At 34.2% G+C, this 20,596-nt stretch overlaps 1 protein-coding gene across 1 annotated transcript; it reads right to left on the bottom strand.

Annotated features, from left to right (window-relative positions):
• Positions 1-1,407: 1,407 nt before the first annotated feature.
• LOC146901518 (SNARE-interacting protein KEULE-like) lies at positions 1,408-16,412 on the bottom strand. The gene is made up of 21 exons (XM_085737631.1): positions 16,050-16,412; positions 14,849-14,907; positions 13,655-13,736; positions 11,629-11,707; positions 9,423-9,473; positions 9,231-9,327; positions 9,087-9,119; positions 7,393-7,518; positions 7,094-7,285; positions 6,915-6,998; positions 6,737-6,835; positions 6,551-6,627; positions 5,160-5,256; positions 3,903-4,028; positions 3,654-3,749; positions 3,393-3,512; positions 3,231-3,305; positions 2,358-2,548; positions 1,990-2,080; positions 1,810-1,899; positions 1,408-1,717 (listed from the first exon to the last, which is right to left on the bottom strand). The coding sequence occupies exons 1-21, from the start codon at positions 16,126-16,128 to the stop codon at positions 1,661-1,663; spliced, it is 2,001 nt and encodes a 666-aa protein (XP_085593757.1). The 5' UTR covers positions 16,129-16,412; the 3' UTR covers positions 1,408-1,660.
• Between the last annotated feature and the right edge of the window lie 4,184 nt (positions 16,413-20,596).

The following is a 20,596-nucleotide window of genomic DNA, read 5'->3' on the forward strand; positions in this document are numbered from 1 at the left end:
TTTATGCATATATGTTTTCCATCCTTTAATCATCCTAGCACAATTGTTTCAAAAAAAAAATCATCCTAGCACAATTCCTCAAAAAAAAAAAAAAAAACCATCCAAGCTCAAAAGGTTCACACTATTTTTGTTCTTACAAATTATGACATATACACTATTTCTTTGCCTTTATTGAGTGTGAAATTATCCATCATGAGACCGTTTTTGCATGAGTTATATTCAGTCTTGTGACGGTAATAGATCTCAAAGAAAAGGTTTTTGGTTAAAGAGGAAGAGGTTGTTGTCGTTGGTGATCTTAGGTGGAGGAGGTGAGGCAGAGAAGAAGGAGAAGCAAGATTTAGTGTTGGGTGTAGGGGCGAAATTGTAAAAGCCACTTTTAATCTAAATCATTAAATATGATTAAATTTTTTGGTAATAATTTGCACCACCCGCTTAGTAAAAAAAAAAATTAGTCAATGTAATTAAAATTTGAGTTTTGAATTTACAAAGATTTATTAGTATTATTAATGCAATTTGACCTTAAGAAAAGGGTAGGTTTTGCCTTTTGATGTTAATTGACTTTCTTACAAGTTTAACACATGAAGTAAAAACTTAGTTTTAGAACAGGTCTAAGAGCATCTCAAATAGGAGTGCACTGTTTTATCCTTAGAGTTGCTACCTATGATCACAATAACGTGTAAGATTTGCTGAGTCCTTAAATGGATGCGTTATTGGAGTCCTTAGCAATTCTACCTTGATTGTACATTTGTACTATTGGAAATGGTACGAGCATCCGAGGTCAAAATAAGATACAAGGTCTCTTAAAAACTGTTGTACTTTGGTCCATACTTCAAGTCAAATGCTATTGTAAATCGTAATATAACTGCCACTACTTCAACCTTACCATTTAACCACATTAGTTAAGGACATGAGGATTCCCTCCTAAGTTAACCAGCCAACTTAAGGTGATATGTACAGTTGTCTTTGATCCTCGGTTCATTCAGAAATATAAATGAAGCGTACAAAATTCTAGTTGCAAACCAAGTTTGAACCAACTTTAACAATGCAATAATTCATAAACCCGTTGACAATGTAAAATGTACCAAAAGAAGAAACTCATCATATGAAACTAATCAGATCCGTTTATATCAAGTCTTGCCTTTGTTAAGAGACTAATTTCAGGAGATTCTTACCCTGCATTTTGAAAAGATTAAAATTCCAGGTAAACTTATGCATTCTAACTACAAAACAACTCTAATCATTCAGCAAGACTCCCCCCTTTAATAGTCCATGCTACTAAGTCTTGCAAAAAAATAAATCAAGGCATATTATTTGGTACTTGGCTCATTCTATACCCATCTATTCAGTACAAATTCCTCTTGACAAGCAACTTTAAAAGAAAGGAAAACAACTTGTTGGGCAGGGGAGTTAAGAGGTGCATTTTCTTTCCTTACAACAAAGTGATATTTTACTGAATCTCATTTACCACAATATTTTTCAGAAAGTTATTCTCTCTGATCAATGAAGAATTCCTAGCATATGCACAATATGATATTCAGTGGCCCGGTTGAACCGCAGAGGTCAAATGTCCAAAGAATTTGTTATATTCAGATGAATAATCTATATGATTACAACATATATTTGACAAGCAGATCACTGTCCAGTTTCCAAGTCCGTAACATCATATCTGGAGATCGTCCAATGAAAGTTCTTGAGCTGTTGTTAGCATCTTCAATTTCTACAAAAGAAGAAAATAGTATGCAAGGATCTTTATGAAAATTTGCAAGCTAAGGAAACATGCTTGACTTTAGAAAGGCAACACTTCAATACCGTAATAAATTGTGCAGGATCATCGATACTTGACGAGCCCAGAATAACTTCCCTCTTGAGCTTTCCGGTAAGCTTGTGGCAAATCCTAAGCTGTTGGTCAAAACAATGTATCATATTAGTAAAGCTGGAAGGAAAAGGAATAAATAAAATAGTCTCTTTCAATCAAAACATTGCACAAACCTCAGATCTAGTCGCTCCACCAACAATGAATATAAATATTCTTTGCCCCATCTTCTTGAAATCACTGGATGAATGTTTAAGCACCGAATCGCTATATGCCAGCATCAAAAGATTAAAAGTAAATGTGAGAAAGTTTGGCAATGGAAGATCGTAGTCGCAATTTGACAAGACAAGATACTTGGCAGTCCCATAAAAACTATCTACCTAATAGCAAGCTTATGCATGTAACAGAACTCCGAAATTAGGAGGATAATGAGATGGAGGTGACGAAGGAAGAGAAAGGGTTCGTTAATGAAGTGGAAAATATATTGATCTCATTAAGCAATTATCATGTTTATAATGACTTGTATAGGAAAGGAAAGTAAAACCTTGAATATCCATCGTCAGAACCTCGAGGTCGAGCCCAAGTTGGTGTTCGCCTTGATCTAATTGAATGAGCGGGAGGATTTTGAGTTACGGATCCAGCATATGGTGTACCGTGGAAAGATGGGCTTGGATCATTTAGACATGGATAGTCTTCCTTCGATAATTCATTTTTGCTAACTTTTTCAATGAGTTCCTGGTGATGGATAATCAAATCATCATAAGAGGGGTTCAATATTACAGCAAGATTAAATGATACATGCGGAAAAACATGCTCTACCATTCCCGCTTGTAAGCTTTTCAATTGAACTTCAATATACTGCACAATATTTGTTTAATTTAATTTGCTTGTGTATGGACTAATCCGAGGGGTCCAACCCCACCGTCCAGTTGTGGCCTGTGGGGGGGCCATTTAAAGCCAGAGCAAAGTTATGTATGGACTAGCCCACCGGAAATAGGCACCGGGGGGAATCAAACCTGAGACCTTGAGAGGAGCACACTCCAAGGTCCCAAGCCAACAGCACCTGGCCAACCCAAGTGGGTTGTGAGTGATATAATATTATTAACACATTTGGCTATGCATTTGTATATTGACCAATCAGACATACATCCAGATATTAAATTGCCAAAATTACCAATCAAACATGCATGTTAACTAGCATATTCACAACATGAATTGTAGTTGGAATCTTCAAACAACCTATCTCTGGTTCTTTAGACAACAGATAAAACAGTAAGTTCATCTTTTATGGAATTAATCAAGGAAAGACAAAAGATAATTTTCAACAGTAGCATTACCCATGCTATCCTTTCCCATCACCTTTTCATAAAATTAATACATATTTGATGTGGGAAAATTGCGTCAACTTAATTTGTACCTCAATTATGGGATAAAAGCGTGATAGTTGCCATGTCTCTTCTTCTGCACGATTTTTCCTTACTGCACGCTTTTTCTGGTAATTTATGAGAAACACTTTTCACATATAACGTTGACACTGAACATTCATATGATTTAAAATTAAACTATAAATTATCTCTACCTTATGCATATCAAACTTAAGACCAAAGCCACTGGTTGAAGTTTTTTTGGCATCAGGTTCTCCCCCTAGCACTCTCAAATTATTTATAGCAATCGCATCATCATTTGTCAATTTTGCCACCTGAAAGACATTTGAAAGGTTAAAATATTGCATAGCACCGTTACGGTGTTCAGAAATGGACGAAAAGCATATGTAATCTAATTAAAAGAAGCAATGAGCTTAAGTTAAAATTTAGTCTGCACAAGCCGAAAGAAACTACACCTTCATCAAATTAAGACCCTTTTCACCCTCAAATTTCTCAGGATATATGGCTGCCAGAATCATTAACAATCGCAACTTGTTTTCACGAGATGTATCCTGCATAAGAAACATGAATAAATTTAACTAATGAAATGCAAAAGTGTTAGTTGAGGTAATTTCACAACCATTTCGTGTAATTGATTTTTCTTATTTCACCCGCTAAGTAGGTGTGAGGTACACCCTTTCATTTCCCATCTCAGAATTACTTACTTCTTTCGTAGTCAGAAACTTGATTACATCTTTCATTCCTGCATCTCCAAAAACAAGATCTTGTTCTAGCTGCCCAAGTTCCCGAAGTCCTGTCTCCCTAATAATGCTGTTAACTTTTCCTGCAATCTAGATGGAGAAACTCATCATTAATATATACAAACCTACTATTATCATACATAATCGGCACCACTATTGTAACAACTTAACTAAATTACTAAAACCCTGGATCAATCAACTGTTGAACAAAGAACTTTAACTTCAGAACAAAAGTTTGTTTATTCTGTCATCCACTAGCTAGAATTGTGATAAAAGCAACAATGTTATGCAGGATAACGGTCTCTTTTTGGTCTCTAAGCAAGGATACACAGGCATTGATGTTAGCACAGTAGCACGAAAGAAACTTTTACTTTGATTGCAATCTGTAACTAAGAATTGATATAACTTCTAAAGTAATGAAGTTGCTGATATTATAATAAGTCTTGAGGGAATCAAGGGGTGTTTTACGGCCCCTTTCTTTATTCTCAACAAAATATTCCCTCTATGTAAAAAAGACTGGGCAATTACTCAGTGTCGCCTTCCCATGTATTCCTTTTAACGGGAGATGAGATGATGAAAATGGGGAACTAAAATACAGGTAGAAAAGTAATGAAGTTGCTGATATTATAATAAGTCTTGAGGGAATCAAGGGGTGTTTTATGGCCCCTTTCTTTATTCTCAACAAAATATTCCCTCTATGTAAAAAACACTGGGCAATTACTCAGTGTGGCCTTCCCATGTTTTCCTTTTAACGGGAGATGAGATGATGAAAATGGGGAACTAAAATACAGGTAGAAAGGGGTAAAAGGAAAACATTGGAAGGCGACACTGAGTAATTAACACTGGCGCAATTACTCAGTGTCGCCTTCCAAATATTTCCTTTTAACCCAAGTATAATTAAAATAAGGTATTGCTAGAGATTACAAAAAGACTTTTTTTTTCCTTTTACAGGGGTGGTGGCGGCATTAAGGAACCAAAATACCAGTAGAACCAATTAAACTACATATAGTTTAAATGTGGTATTGCTAGAGTGCAGAAAGATTTTTTTTTCCCTTTTAAAAGTATGTATTCTTTCGCTTTCCTTTTTATCTAAAATCCCTTTAGCTTCAACAACTGTGTGAGAGGTCTGCTTCCACGTGAAGATAGAACATTTCTTTACCATGTCATACAACAATTACATTATCTTTCTGAGTATCAAGATTGCATTGCACAAGAACTAACCTCTACATGGAGGGAGAGCTTGTCGATTTGTTCACTGTATTGTGGAAGTGCTTGAACCATCTTCTGTAAGTCCCTTGTTGACATTTCACCACTACCCCTATAAATGGAACAGCAAGTTTTGTTGAGATGATGATATTAACCAGATGAATGAACGAATATGTCGATCAAGTACCTATCTAGGCTTAAATTTTAGAAAGGACAGACTATTTCAATAATAATATAAGCATGCCTCTGATTTATTTTCGAATCTAGGAACAACATTTTACACAACAGAGATTTACGTTAGATATATAAACCAATCTTCTACTTTCATGAAACTTCAGCTTTTTAGGAGAATGGGTCTGTTACATGGGATTAGAACCTATGTGCCAGGTTATCAGGAGTTCAATCCTGCCGTGGCATCCCATTCTTCTAAAAAAAATTGAATGTCAATACAAGATAGATTGCCTCTCACTTTTAGCCCAAAGAGTTCTTGCATGAGAAGGTGCATTAATAAGTTTAAAAAAAAACCTTGGTTTTGGTAGTATTTAAAATAAAGGAGGTTAAACAGTACACACATTTCTCGGAGAAATGAGTCACGGTTAGAAAAAAAATAAAAGTTGCATTTAATCATTGGACTATTTATTTTTAAACTGTGTTTTCCTCTCTCCAACAATGATTCATTATTAGGCACTTGTAACTTTCGTAAAAAATTCGGTACTACATAGCACTGTTGTTAAAATATCAGTAAATAAATAGTTTTTTAAATAATACATGTTAAAATATTCTAGAGGCAGCAATTTCAAAGCTACATTGGAAAAGTTGTTATGTGACTACAAGATAGACACATAATGGGTCCAACCCTTCCCTTGACTCTACCATTGTGAAATCTTTAAAGCACTATGTCGCCATTTTCTTAGCAGTATTGTAAAGTCACCCCAGGATGAATGTCTGAATGGATGTTTTAAAAATGACATACACAATTCTCCCATAACACCCGTTTATAATGTTAGAGGAGCCCAAGGTTACTTTTGGAGGGAAGATAAGCAGATTCGAACTGGTTGAGTTACATATTCACACAGAAAAAACATCATATTGAAACAACATCCAAATATCAATCTTGGTGGTTAGTACTAGAGGTGTGGCTAAAATATTTAATGAAAACAGAAACAGCACAGTTAGCATACAATGCACACATGGGTGCGCGCAAAAGAGTTTTTTCCGTGTCCATACTAAATAAGTTGAACGTCATAAACTAAATAACTTTCATGATAGTAACAAAAGCTTTCCGGATTAGGCAACAATGTTATTTTCAAAATTGGTTAAATCATTACTACAGTGGGTTCAGAATCAAAAGATCCTGGCAAATCACAATGTCATTGATGAAAAACTTTGAGAAAACTCCGACTCACCTCGAACCATGCTGGATTTGTGCAGCTTTATTCTTTGAAATGAAGTTGGTCATCTTCTCATGCAACCGTTCACTAGCCTGGCAAGGCCATCAAAATCATTAAGTATTCAGGTTGCGTAACTAATAAAAAGTAAACATGACTCTACATAGTAGATTCAAAAGCCTAAACAGAAATGACAGAACATACATCAGCAATATGTGCATGACGAAGTTCAAGCCATATAGGATCATGATCTTCCAGCAGAACCTCTTTTCTCTCGGGTGGACCACCATTCCTGCCAGGAATCTATAGAAAAGTATATTTGTGTTAAATTCAAGTAAGCAGACACAATTTAGAGAGGGAAATAAGAGAAACTGTATAATACCTCGTGAACATATTTATTTCCCTCCATATTCAACAAATCACGGCACATGGCATCATAAGTCCATTCATGTATCACAGGAGCAATCTATAACATCCAGAATAGAATCCTCGCTATAAGCAATATGATACAGTCTATTGAAATGACTCTACAAGCCCATGAGCAAAATAGAGATAAGAAACCTGATCGATAGTTCTATCAATGATAAGCAACTCGCATGTCTCAGTTTGAGGAAAATTAGGTACACTCTTCTTATATTTCATAAGACAGTCCCATACACCGGCAGCAAGCTTAGTAGGAATAAGATCATGGAAAGTAGTCATTGTGTTCGCATCTAGTGACCTGGCAGCACGAAAGCGAACAAAAGGAAATTCCTGGAGAAATTTACGTGATTCAAAACATTAAAATGTTTGAAACGTTATGTCATTGTTATAATTTTCAATTTCCAACAGCAAAAAGTCAAAGAGCATTGACAACATACTCTTAATGAAGCAAAAACTGAAGCAATCCGAGTAGCCATTACATTCAAACATGCAACAGCTTTCCTATTATTCTCCTCGTCCCCAAATAGCTCCTCCAAAGCTCTCTCATTGTTTGTAATGAAACCCTGCAATTAACAGGACAAAAATGAGGAAACCAGACAATGGGATAATTATAAGAATGAGATTATACACTATAAAAGACTTCCAAATGACCAGATTTAAAGGTTAATAAATTTGCCTCAAGTGAAAGTGGTTCAACAAGCAGATTTCATGAATTTTGGGCTCAAAATGTGTAGCTAATAGCTATAACAACAACAACAACAACCAAGTCTTATCCAATTAAGTGGGGTCGGCTACATGAATCAAACAACGTCATAGTGTTATATCAAAAACCATGTCTTTCTCCAACTCATTTATCTCTAGATCCTTCCTAATAGTTTCTTATAGTTTTTCTAGGTCTACCCCTACCTCCAGTCCTTTTTATAAGAGTCAAACGAGTCAACAAAAGTTATGTATTATTTGGTTCATAATAAAGACCAAATACATCAACTTTTGTTGATCAAATTGTTTCTTATAAAAAGAATTGGAGGGAGTACTTCATTACAAAAGACTCAATATTAGTCCCTATTTATACAGTAGGATACACAAACTCAATCTTAAATCAAGACCGAATCAAAATAATAACAATTAAACTCTGATCCTAAGAGATACTCTAGATCAATATAAAATATAATATATTTTCCAATATAGTTGTGCATATATTGCGAATTAAATTTTCACGGATATATCAGAAAGGAACAACATGTTATATTCCTTTCCTCCTTTTGCTATTTTTTAAAAATAATATAGATATAGATATATTGTTATAAAAAAATATATATATATATATATATTGTTGCGACTAGCTAATCATTTACTATTTACACTTTCTATGTTGTGCCCACTAAATCAAAAGCAGCACTTCACTCTCCCACTTTTTTTTTTTGCCCCACTAAGCTTAAAGCCACACTCCACCCAAATCCAGTCCACGAATTTCATCTTCGGCAAAAGAACAAATATTGCCAATGGTGGGTAGTGGTGAGGAATAACTAAAACCAATGGCAATGAAAATGTACGATTGCTTTGCTTTTGGGGTAAACAGAGGTCCAACAAATACATTTCGATAACTAAAGCGGTCAAACACTGTATCGCAAGGTAAAAGAAAGAATAGCAAGAGAACAATCTAATGAAGGAATACATGGTAGAGTTGTGATGAAGGCATAAGACCACATACAGTCTGGGTTTGACTAGACACTGCTTATTCTGCTATTTTTTCGAAGGGGTAAACGAAAAGAAGAAGAGAAAAACTGTGTTACCACCCAAGGTTGTTTAATTTGGAGTGTCAGGAGCCATTTGCGTGTTTTCACGGAAAAAAAATCACTATGTTTAGCATTTCCATTTATATTCTAACACAGCTAACACATTCTAATAAGTTAGTTTAACTGAAATAACAACATAATGATCCATGTCTTGGCCTGCATTAATAGCTATGTACATTATATATGTGGAACTGGACAAACCCTAGGTGCGCGTCTACAAAATTGCTACTGCTAACTATTGAAAGGGAAGAAAAGTAATCACATTCATATGAGTGAAGATGTCTAATGTGGAAGGCAAAAGAGAATGAAATGAAGTACAACCACGTACCACATACCTGACTGTCGATGGCAAAATACTCTAAATTCATCTGCAATGAAGGGTGAAAGGAAAAGTTCACAATAAAGCAAAATATGAAATAGCTTTCAATGAATATTTATTTAAATACAGTTCCTAAATATTTTTAAAAACAAAACTTCACCTCTCTTAAAGCACCTATGCGAGGCAAAACTAATGTATCATTCTTAATCTCCATCACCAATTCTCTGGCGATAGGTGAACTGAAGAAAACAAATGCTCTACAAAAACACAGAATATAACAGGCTTGAAAACCAATAAGTGGAAGTGAAGAAGAAATTGCAAAAAAAAGAGATATTATATAAAGAACGCGTACTTTCTGTATAAGGGTTTCCTTCCAGACATGTCTGACAAAAACATTATTACACTGCCAACAAAGAAGATGGAAAATCAATAAGAAACAATTCTATAAAACCCGGTGGCATAGGTTAACAAACCATTTTCAGAGAAGCTATATGAAACTATCTTACAGACACAAGTTTATAATAATGGAAATTTGACTATTACACGATATATGCATTGTTAGAAGTAGAGAGAAAGAGAGATAGTGATAAAGAGACTGAGTATTGAAACATCTTATAGATAAGGGAAAAAAAAGTAAATTATAACTAGAGACAAATTAGTAAAGTATATTAAACAAAGAATCAGATTCATAAAAGATAAAATAGAAAGGAAATTTATTGCAGAAACTATCAGTAAGAGAGTTATATTCCCAATTTCCCAGAATGACTTTAAATTGCATGCTTACAGACATTGTTAACCTACTTTACAACAAACAAAATATGCATGCCAAACAAGGCAGTAGGAGCACAGAAATTGAAATGGAAAAAAAAAAAAACAAGTTACTAAAAAGTGGGGGGAAAAACAACAGTTGAATTCTCTTCAAGAATTTCCCTTCACAAAGGAACTTTCCATTCACCTACAAACTATCAAATGTACTGAATGAATCCCCCTAACTTTATTTTCCCTATTTGTTAGATCAATCCCCTTTTCATCTCTCCAGACTAACTAACTAATGGATTGACCAACTAACACAATGGTTGGTCTTATTCTATCTAAATGATACATCCAGACATACGTAAAGGAAGAGTCACGAAAAATGAAAGTCAATTCTTTGTACAGTTCCAAATGAATAATTATAAAATTGAAAACTGACAACAATACAGTTCCTTCTTTTATTTTCATGGTCAGCATCTGATAGGGGACTAGGGCCCAAGGACTTGGGGAACCCTCCCTTAAAATACTCCATTGAGCATCCCGTACTACTTGATGTGAGACTTAGGCACCCATAATACTCAAGTCCCTACCATAGCAATGCCCATGAGAGCCGACGTCCTGGCAAATACACTTTAAGACGTTTCACTCAGCCTTTCGGGTCAGCCCCTCTGTAGGTAGACTTTTTTGAGACACAGGCAACTAGTACCCAAGCATATGGGGAAGCCCCCCTCAAAAGCTGACTATCCGTGAGAAAGAACTAAGCAACATAAATACTTCATCGAGCATCTCATACTACCCAATGTGGGGTTTAGGCACCCCCTAATACCCAAGTCACTATCAACACCAGCACTCTTCAGTGCTTTTGTTTTGGATTATTTGGGGATAAAATATTTTTAAGTAAGGCGTCATTTTTAATGTTTTACTTTAATTATTTGGGGACAAAATCACTTTTTATAATTGTAAAAATATACACAAAATGACTAATGAGAGTTTAATTGTAGTGCTCTGACAGTGTAAATGCACTTTACACAATCATCCAATAGAATTCCGTCACACCATACCCTCTTTCAAAATATGTTAGTTCAATTAATTAAGTCTGAAAATTTATCTTTCTCAGTTCGCACGCCCAAATTGTTCTAGGCACTTGACGCTTTGACGACAACCCACTCCGTGTCTCTGCTGTATCGTTCTCCATCTCTTCAATAACAGTCTCCATCATCGTTCTCGGCACTTGACGGCAACCCACACTGTTCTAACACACTGTAAGTAATTGAGGAACAAAGAGCCAAGTAATTGAAGGAGTGTTTGATTGACCTCATTGGAACAGAAAAATAGAAGATCCACCGCCTTCTTTCCCAGAAATCAGACTTTGAAATCTCTTGGTGGGTGATATCGCCCAATTTCTAATACAAGCATGTTGATGCTCATCATGTAACAAGTACCTGAATAATACTAGACTTTCTCCAATTCCGAAATCTCACATCTCTGTCAAGGATGCCATGAGTGCAGTGCGTGGTCGGTTGTCGTCAAGTTCCGAAAAAGGATGGTTCGCACTTCGCCATGATTACTTGTTTCTAGAATTAAATTTTAATTAAATATATTGAAGAGATATGACGTGGCTGAATTTTATTGGATGACTGTGTAAAGTGCCTTTGCACTGTCAGCACTACAATTAAACTCTAAAGTCAGCATATACTAGTACTACTGCCTTTGCAGTCTATGAGCACTTTACAGTCTCTGAGCATTCTCAATTTAATTTAAGGTAATTCATTAAAAATGCCACAAACATAAGAAAGTATACGTACTTCTCTCTGGTAGGCTGGATGAAGTATATAGCATCCATGGTGGGCAATGGCTGCCTTCGCTTGTATATGTCTTCAACCACTACAAAAAGAAAAATGAAATCTCATACCATGCAAGAAGAAATAGAACTAGTGTAAAATGCAGGTGTTTCATGAATTTTCTTATGCACTCATTGACTAAATCCAACATTAATAGTTTAATAAGTTTTTTAATATTGAATGATTAGATATTAAAACTTAGTCTTATACCTTAACAAGGATGTGTGATTAAAGCCTATAAGCTATAACGTTGACGAGTATGAGAAAAATCGAGTTATAATTGAATTAATAAAGGCTAAAGTCTTTCTACCAGAGTGCTATTTTATGGCACCAGACTCTTAACATTGTTTTTGGGAGGGTGGTTCTCTTTTGCAAATCTTGTGCGAGATGAATCACTTTTTGTGATCTAATATATATTCCATTTTGGTTTGTTCAAAAAAAAAAAAATAAAGGCTAAAAACTGGCATCAAATCTTAAAATTAGCTGGCAGCTAATTGCAGGCGGAAGACAAAAGACTGCAAAGAAATATTCCCCTTCTTTTGAAGTTAAAAAATTTATCATAGCAAATAGAAAGAGAAGATACATTAAACTTCACTTTTTGTTGCCCTCCAATTTGGGGCGGAATGCAGGAGAGTGACTTCTATTTTAAAAATTGTCATTTACTATTTTTTACACTAAAAATTTAATTAATTCCATTTTCTACTAGGGTTGCATAGATCTTTGGAATTAGCCAATTACAATCCTATACTTTCTCCTTTCTTGTCTGGTTTAAGTTTATCGTCTAAACATAGGGATGGAAAATCTTTCCAAATTCCATCATTTTCTTCCATTATATTGTACATCTTTCATTACCATTACTTTCTCACTAATATAAATTCCAAAATAGCAACCTAGTGCCCTAAAGCTCCACCCATGCAGGAACCAGGGAATGCTTGAATCCATTGTGAGTCGACTATAGACATCTTAAATTGCATTTACAAAAGGCTGATTCCGTGACTTAACCCGGTAACATTTTAGTCGCACGGCAACAATTCCAACAGTTGCATTGAGGCCCCCTTCCAATAACTCAATCCTCTTTGAAAATAACATTTTAGTCGCACGGCAACAATTCCAACAGTTGCATTGAGGCCCCCTTCCAATAACTCAATCCTCTTAGAAAACAGTGATGAACACTGTTAGCCCAAGTTCTATCAATCAAAGACTTCTAAGTTATATCAATATAAGCAATTAGTAAGTGAGGAGTGGAGTTAAGGTTAGCTTGGTGATTGGAGTGGCGGAGTTAAGAAGTGGAGTGATAAGGAGGCCGAGGATTTTTGTCAAAAAAAAAAGGAGGCTGAGGATTATATCCCCACCGGCAACATAACACTAACATATACTAACATAATAACATTTGCCATTTCAAAACAAAAAGTCAAAAGCAGAGCCTCGGCGCATAAGTTGTAGTTGCCAACATGGGACTAGATGGATTAGGGTCACGAAATAACCCTCTTACAAATGCAACATAAGACTGCCTATAATAGGCATGATGGTTGCAAAGCCTTTTCTGACAGCAGGCCCATTTAAACAGAGTAAAATGAAATCACCTTCCTTAATTTGCGACTTGTAAGTCTATTTTTTCTCAAGACATATGCAAGAACATATGTTAACTACTTCACTGCCTATCCTGCCATAACCACTACACTCAAAATCCTTCAGCTGCATCAAGCTAGAACTAATCAACAAAAATAAGGTTTTTCATTTTTCTCAACTTTTTTATCGATAGTTTTTTATAGTTTGGTCAAGGGAAGGCAAAAGGAGGGTTCATAATTTATCTTTATTTTTAAACAAACACAGCAATTTTTGGAGTATAAATTATTTCCCTTAACATTGGAGTATATTAGAAGAAATCAACAAGAATGGCATAAAACCCAGATAAAAGAAAAATAATGGGAGGTTTTTTACTGTCTGTGGACAGAAACAACTAATGAAAAATCCATCTTGTGATTCTTACATGAAACACCTTCATCGGTGATATCCGCCATCTTGCAAGAGTGAGACATTATCTTTACAGTGAGTTTGTCCATTATTAATACCTGCAGGCAAGAAACCCATGAGCCAAGACATGATGATGGTAAACAATTGAAGGATCATGATCTTGATGTTATGACTTTTAGATGAAAGAAGAGAAATAATAAGGACTTTGAATATGATAATGGTTTGAATGTGTAATATTCTTGAATTCTTGATAATGATTTGATACTAACTTAATAATGACTAAGATACAAAAGACTAAAAACTAACCCCTATTTATAGGGATACAAAGACTAAACACTAGCCCCTATTCATAGGGATACAAAAGGCAATCAATAGCCCATATTTATATTTATATGAATATGAATACAATGAGATTGCTTTTAGAAACAACCATCTTGTGAATTGCTTTTATATCTAACATACCCCCTCACACAAGAGTAAGACCCCTCTGGAATTGAAGCATAGACAATGCACACGCCCACCATTGTGTTGAAATTCAACTTCTATTCTGAAGAATGGGGACAAGCATTGAACTCTATTTGGTCATAGAAGATGAACACAACACTAAAGAGAATCCCAAAATGGTTTTTTTTCCAATCCATGGCAGCAATGGAGGAAATAAAGAGTTCATCCAAATAAACTACACAATGGCATATTATACTTCTTAGACTATTTAAGATTCACCAGCAAATAGGAGCAATTTCCTTACAAGGCTGCCAATTTGTCTCCAAACTCTCTCTCTCACACACACACACACACTAATGCCTCATTTTCATCAGTTATCTCAAGCTTTCATCAATTAAACCTTTTGCAAGAATGTGTCATTATAGTCGGAAATCATATGCAACAAACTATACCAGCTCAATAGTTTATATTAGTACAGATATAGTATACAAAGAAAAATGATAAAATTTCCACAATCATCCCACTTGGAATTATGCCCAGTTGCTGACTGCTTATGAAATGCAGCACATTGCAGTGCTAGGTCTAAGAATAAAAGAAAGAATGCTGAAAAGATTTGTAAATCATCCAAAAATTAAAATAATAATAATCTAAAGAATCCAAGAATGAAACTAAAAAATGAATCTAAGACAGAAGGGTGGGCCCATCAGTATTTTGGAGAAATTCAAATAAATGAGGCAGAGATCATTCAACTAATGGCATTTTATACCTTCCATGTAGATTTTGAATCCCCTGTTTTCGCTGACCTGAGCATTTCATGTAATAATCCTGGAGAAAATTTAAGAACACAGAAGTTAGATGAAATTATCAGATCAGAAAGCAATTTGCCGTGGTTAAGCAATTTTGTATTAGAATGTTAGAGGCAATAAAAATTAAATGCAAAAAGAAGTTGTCCTTGTGAAGGAATTATCCACTTCAACATATCAAAATATGTTTGATTTAGTATATCTGCTAATGAAAAAAACAAAACAGTGCAGCATTGAATTAGGTGCTGATATTGATTGGAAAAAAATGTATCATATGTCATATTGATTTGAAAAAAATTAATGAATAATCTCTCGACTCTTGAAACAACTGTTAGATAATAAAGTATTGGGTATTGTTAACAACAACAACAACCAAGCCTTATTTCACTAAGTGGGGCCGGATACATAGATTAAACGATATCATAGGGCTCTATCATATACAATATGTCTGTCTAACTCATTAATCTTTAGATCTTTCTTAATAGTTTCTCATAGTTTTTTTAGGTCTTCCTTTGCCTGTGGTGATTTGACTACTCTCCTTGCTATGGAATCTACATGTCTCTCTACATGCCCAAACCACCTAAGCAGTAAGCAGTTTCCACCATCTTTTCTACTATAGGTGCTACGCCAACTCTCTAATTTTTTGTCATTTCTTATCCTACCCGTCTAGTCTAGTCTTACCACGCATCCAACACAACATCCCCATCTCTGCAAAAATTCTAATGAGTTGGATCGATATATGGTTTATGATAGAACATTATGACGTAGTTTGATATGCCTTGGCTGTTGTTGATTTCATTCATATTGTAGTTTTCCTTCTTTTTTTTAGGGAGACAAAAGATAAAAGAATAAAAGACGTGAGATGCTCAAAATGAAAATCTAACTTCGAAAGACACATCCCAACTCAATCAACAGATCCTACTAAGCATTCTTCACCATTGAACATATTAAGATTTTGAAGTCAGAATAAAAAATTACAAGCGCCAAAACACAAATTATATTAGTGTTCACTAAGATCAGAATCAATGCGTGAAAATAACGCAGAATTGGAAAATCAACCATTAACAAACACTGTTTTTACTATAGTATTAACTAAAAAACAGAATCAAAGAGAAATAATCCAAAAAATGAGAATAATTTTCAGGAAATGGAAAAGGAACTTACTCTCGCGGCTAATTTGTTTGAGGTTTTTGTATTCACCGCCATAAGAAGATGAGGAATCATCGGACAAAGACATAGACATGGTGGCGAAACCGTTGATCTCGATCGGAGACGAGAAGTAGAAGAAGATCGGCGATGATCGGAAACCTAATTTCAGAGGCTATGAAGAAAGAAGAAAAGAAGAGAAATGAAATAGAAACGGTTTGTTCAGTGAAAGAAAAAGGTTGAGATTACGGTACGGAAATGAGGATTAAGAGTTGGATTAAGGAGAAAATGATGATTAGAGGTAGTTGAAGGAAAGAAAGAGCATGACGTGTTGAAAGTTTTGAAGAAATTTCTGAGAAGCGTAGTGGACCGATTGAGGACGAGGTCCTGAGCCGGCACCGTACCATACCATGTCGTTGAACCGCTAGTGGGCTCCACCCCCTAACGCCAACGCATTTTTACCTTCTTTTCCTTTTTTTCTTCTTCTACGCTTTTTTTTCTAGAATTTTTTGTTTACTTATCTAATTTCTACATTCTTTTTTCTTTCTATTTCTACATTCTTTTTTCTTTCTAGAGAAAAGGAAAATTATGATTTATGATTATGACTGCTTGCTTAGCCTCGTTTAACATTTCAGACTAAAAATAAAATGTGGACCGGTGCAGTTGTACGTACATTGACGACAATTTAATGAAACGTGTTTTTTTTTTTGGTATAAAACTAAACGTGTTTTTCAATCTTTATTAAAAAAATATTGAAGAGATTCATTAATTGGCTATAAATTACGGTAAATACTCCCATAATATATATATATATATATATATATATATAGAGAGAGTCAGGATCCGTTGACACACACGGATTCGTTGACACCAAATTTTAACCGTTAAATCTAACTGATCCAATGGTTTACAAGTTGTGCGTCAAACTTATAATGCATTGTCTCTCCTCTTTCACATACGATTGAACAAGTCATTCTATACTTTCCCAATTACGGATTACGGATTGAAATTTATAAACTACATCTTGTCTTGATTCTATCGATCAACCCAAAGAATTAAAAATCATCATGGCAAAATTGTTAGTGAGTTTTGACTAATAATTCAGGAAAATTGGATTTATAAATTTAAAAAGTATTGCTCCGTTTACAATTTGGCTATGGGAGGTGGTGAATTCTTATGATTTTATAATCTTAATAAAATCAATAACGGTGACCATAAATTAGAATAAGATGAATCGAGAGATTTTCTAAAGGAAAGAAAAGAATTAAGAGATTTTAAATTGAAACTGGTGATTCTTCATCATTGAAAAGGGAAAGAAGGCATAAAAGATATTAGGTTAAATATAATTATATTTTTCTTTTCAATTCATCTCCATTTCTCTTTCAAAAAAAAAATTCATCTCCATTTCTAGTTGAATTGTGAGTTTTTGATTTGTATGAGCACATTAGATGAACGAAACAGGTAAACGAATTGTAGAAAGAGATGAGGGGAAGTCATAGAATGCACAAAAGTAGACGAGATTGATGGCAGGAGAATGTGAGTGTTTCGTGCAGAAATAAGAGAATTGATGGGAGCCTTTGGATTAAATGAGAAGGGTTATGATTTGGTGTCAACGAATCTGTTGACACCTAGTGTCAACGGATACTCATATATATATATATATATATATATATATATATATATATATATATATATATATATATATATATATATATATATATATATATATATATATATATATATATAGGGGGCATATCAAGTGAGAATAGGTATCTTATGTGAGAATAGTAGGAATAAATCTCAACCATTAGATCAAAATGCATCATTAAGATTAGAATCCAAATTTTAAAAAGTCACGTGATTTTTTCTTCTCCTAATTTTCCCTTGATCTTTCTCTATTTCTCGTTCTCCCCTAGATCCTTCGGTTCATCCTCAGCCCACCGCCACCATCAGATTGGATTGAAGTGAACCATTCCCCCTTTTTTTTTTTTATTTCTTCATGTCCCTTCGTATCAAACCAGTTAATTACTCCCTCTCCATTTATTTCTTCACCTTATTCAAACTTGTTTTTATTTATAAATTAATAATTAAAATATAAAGTTCTATGGAATCTTCATATTTTTTTTGAATGATATGGAATCTCCATTGTTGAAGCCGCAAGAGCTGAATGACCTTAAATTTTCAAAAGATTCAATTTATAAATTAGTCTAATTAAAATATTCAGAAGCAACGGTTAATGAGAAGTGGGTTTGAACGGTGACATGAATGCAATTTCGATTTTCTTGTGAATGTTTCAGAGAGAGAGAGATAGACGATCTGGTGAGAAGAAAAGAGAGGTTTGCCTTGGTGGGCGGTGACTTCCGCGACAAAGATGGTTCGACGGCAGGGTGACAAATCTGGGACATAGACTCTGCACATAAAATTAAGAGCTGGAATTTTTTTGTGTGATTCCTTCTTTCTTTCCAGATTTTCTTTGCAATTCTCATGGCTTCCGGCAATGGCAGTTGCCAGCTAGTATGTGCTCAGAAAAGAAGATGAAAAGGTTTTCTAATTAATTTGGAGTAACCAGATAGAGTGAGGCACGTGAGTGATTTAATAATGTTTTAATCCAAGCCATCTATTCTAATCCAATGGTTGCGATTTATTCCTACCATTCTCACATAAAATACCTATTCTCACTTGATATGTCCCCTATATATATATATATATATATATATATATATATATATATATATATAACACACATACATACATACAATATACTTTATAGTAAATACCTAGGATAAACTATGGAGGGTGCCTTGTCAAATTAATTTTCTTCATCTTAATCATATCACAAATTTTAATTATTTTTTAATAAACTAAAATGGAATTATATTACCGAACAGTTAAAGACTTTTCAACACAAGGTGTGTGAGTAGGGATGGGAATAGGTCAGGCCGGCCAACAGGGGCCCACGAGCTAGCCTACGACACACCATACTTTTTTTTTTAAACAGAGAAGGCCTACGCTTTTTTAGAAGTCTATTTAGCTTAAAAGGTCAAGCCACAGGCCATTCAAAAAGCCTTTTAGGCCTATTAGGCCGACCTAGTTAAGTAAATGTGAATAATATTATTTATTATTATTTTATATTTTGTATTTTGAATTAAAATAAAAAATTGTTAACTTAAAACAAAATGTGTGAGGAAGAAAATACTAAAACAAAACTAGCAACAGACCCGTGCTAAGCACGGGGTTAGACGTCAATGCAGATATGAGAGGTCATATGTCAAAGCGAATTGCAATGTTGTATGCATTAAGAAAATGGAAAAAAGATTAACGATAAAGATGATGTTAATGATAAAAGGGCAAATTACATCGACCTTCCTTGAGACTTTCTTAAACAACACAAGCACAGAGTCTAATTTTTTCCAATTTCATTTCAATAACCTTCCAAATACACAATTTAATTTCAGTCATCTTGGTTTGATATATCTTGTATTTGTTTCCTCTTTTGACAATAAGTTGAATGAGGTTTTTTTTTTCTCGCAATGGAGAAACAATAACAATTGTTTTTACCAACAATAGAATCAAATTTCGACTATTAAAGAAGAGACTAAAAGAGAATATATAGATAGATGGATGTTGTAGTTGGCTAATGAAAAAGAAATAATCTTTGATATATCTGTTTTATTACATTAGAATTGGAAAATTAAACCACGTTGACAAAGGAACAGTGAGTGATCTAATCAGTTTGAAAAAATCACTAAAGTCTTAAGTTTGGTCGGAGACTAACTAATCTCTAATTGTTCGGGCTTTTAAGAAATCTTCTCTGATGCTATGTTCCTTAAAGAATATACGGGATAATTGCAACATTCTGCTTAGACAAATGAACATAATGATCACCCATATCTATAGGAAAGGAAACCATTGTGCTGACAAAATGGCTAATATAGGGCTTTCTTTAAACTCTTATATAATTTGGTTAGAAGGTCATTTTTTGCCCTCGTTTATTAGAAAGCCTTTTGTGAGGAATCTTATGGGATAGCCTAATTTTGGATTTTGTCTAGTTTGGGGAGTTTTTGGCCTAATCCCCCTCCTTTTTTTTTTCTCTCTCTCTTATCTAGGTTACATTTTGAGGTTGTAGCTCTTTGCTACTCCTCCTTTTTGGGAAAAAAATGGGAATAAAAAATGGTTGAAGATTAAGAGAGTTCATATCCGTATAAAGAAATTAATTGCTAACAAAATGGAATTAACAAAGCTTAAACCGTGTTAAATTATAACGGAAGTGCTTGTCATTTTGATAACTAAATAAGGGAGATTATTATTTTGTTAGTAAAATAGAGGGGGTGCTCGTGTTATTTAAGAAGACCTTAAGGGAGGTTAGTATAAATTCTCCATGATTTTTTTTGAAAGATTAATTTGCCCATGATAAAATCATTGAAATAGTTTTTATTAAATAAAAATATGCAAAATATTATAAATAATAAAGATCTCGTTGTTGATAAAAATATTGTTGTGAGTCCAATGTATGAATCGTACAACTATATTATTTAATGACTCGTTAATAATTATCCAATATTTTT

The sequence above is a fragment of the Medicago sativa genome, chromosome 8 (assembly GCF_051527215.1).
Source record: "Medicago sativa cultivar Bolivia chromosome 8, Bolivia_mono, whole genome shotgun sequence".
NCBI lineage: Eukaryota > Viridiplantae > Streptophyta > Magnoliopsida > Fabales > Fabaceae > Medicago > Medicago sativa.

What these genes read in the sequence shown, in the direction of transcription:
- LOC146901518 (XM_085737631.1), bottom strand. Translation starts at nt 16,128, where the DNA reads ATGTCTATGTCTTTGTCCGATGATTCCTCATCTTCTTATGGCGGTGAA. An exon ending in ATTTTGCCATCGACAGTCAG is followed by an intron (nt 7,519 to 9,086) that starts GTATGTGGTACG and finishes TGTTAATTGCAG; the next exon opens with GGTTTCATTACAAACAATGA. An exon ending in CAAATCCAGCATGGTTCGAG is followed by an intron (nt 5,257 to 6,550) that starts GTGAGTCGGAGT and finishes TTCCATTTATAG; the next exon opens with GGGTAGTGGTGAAATGTCAA.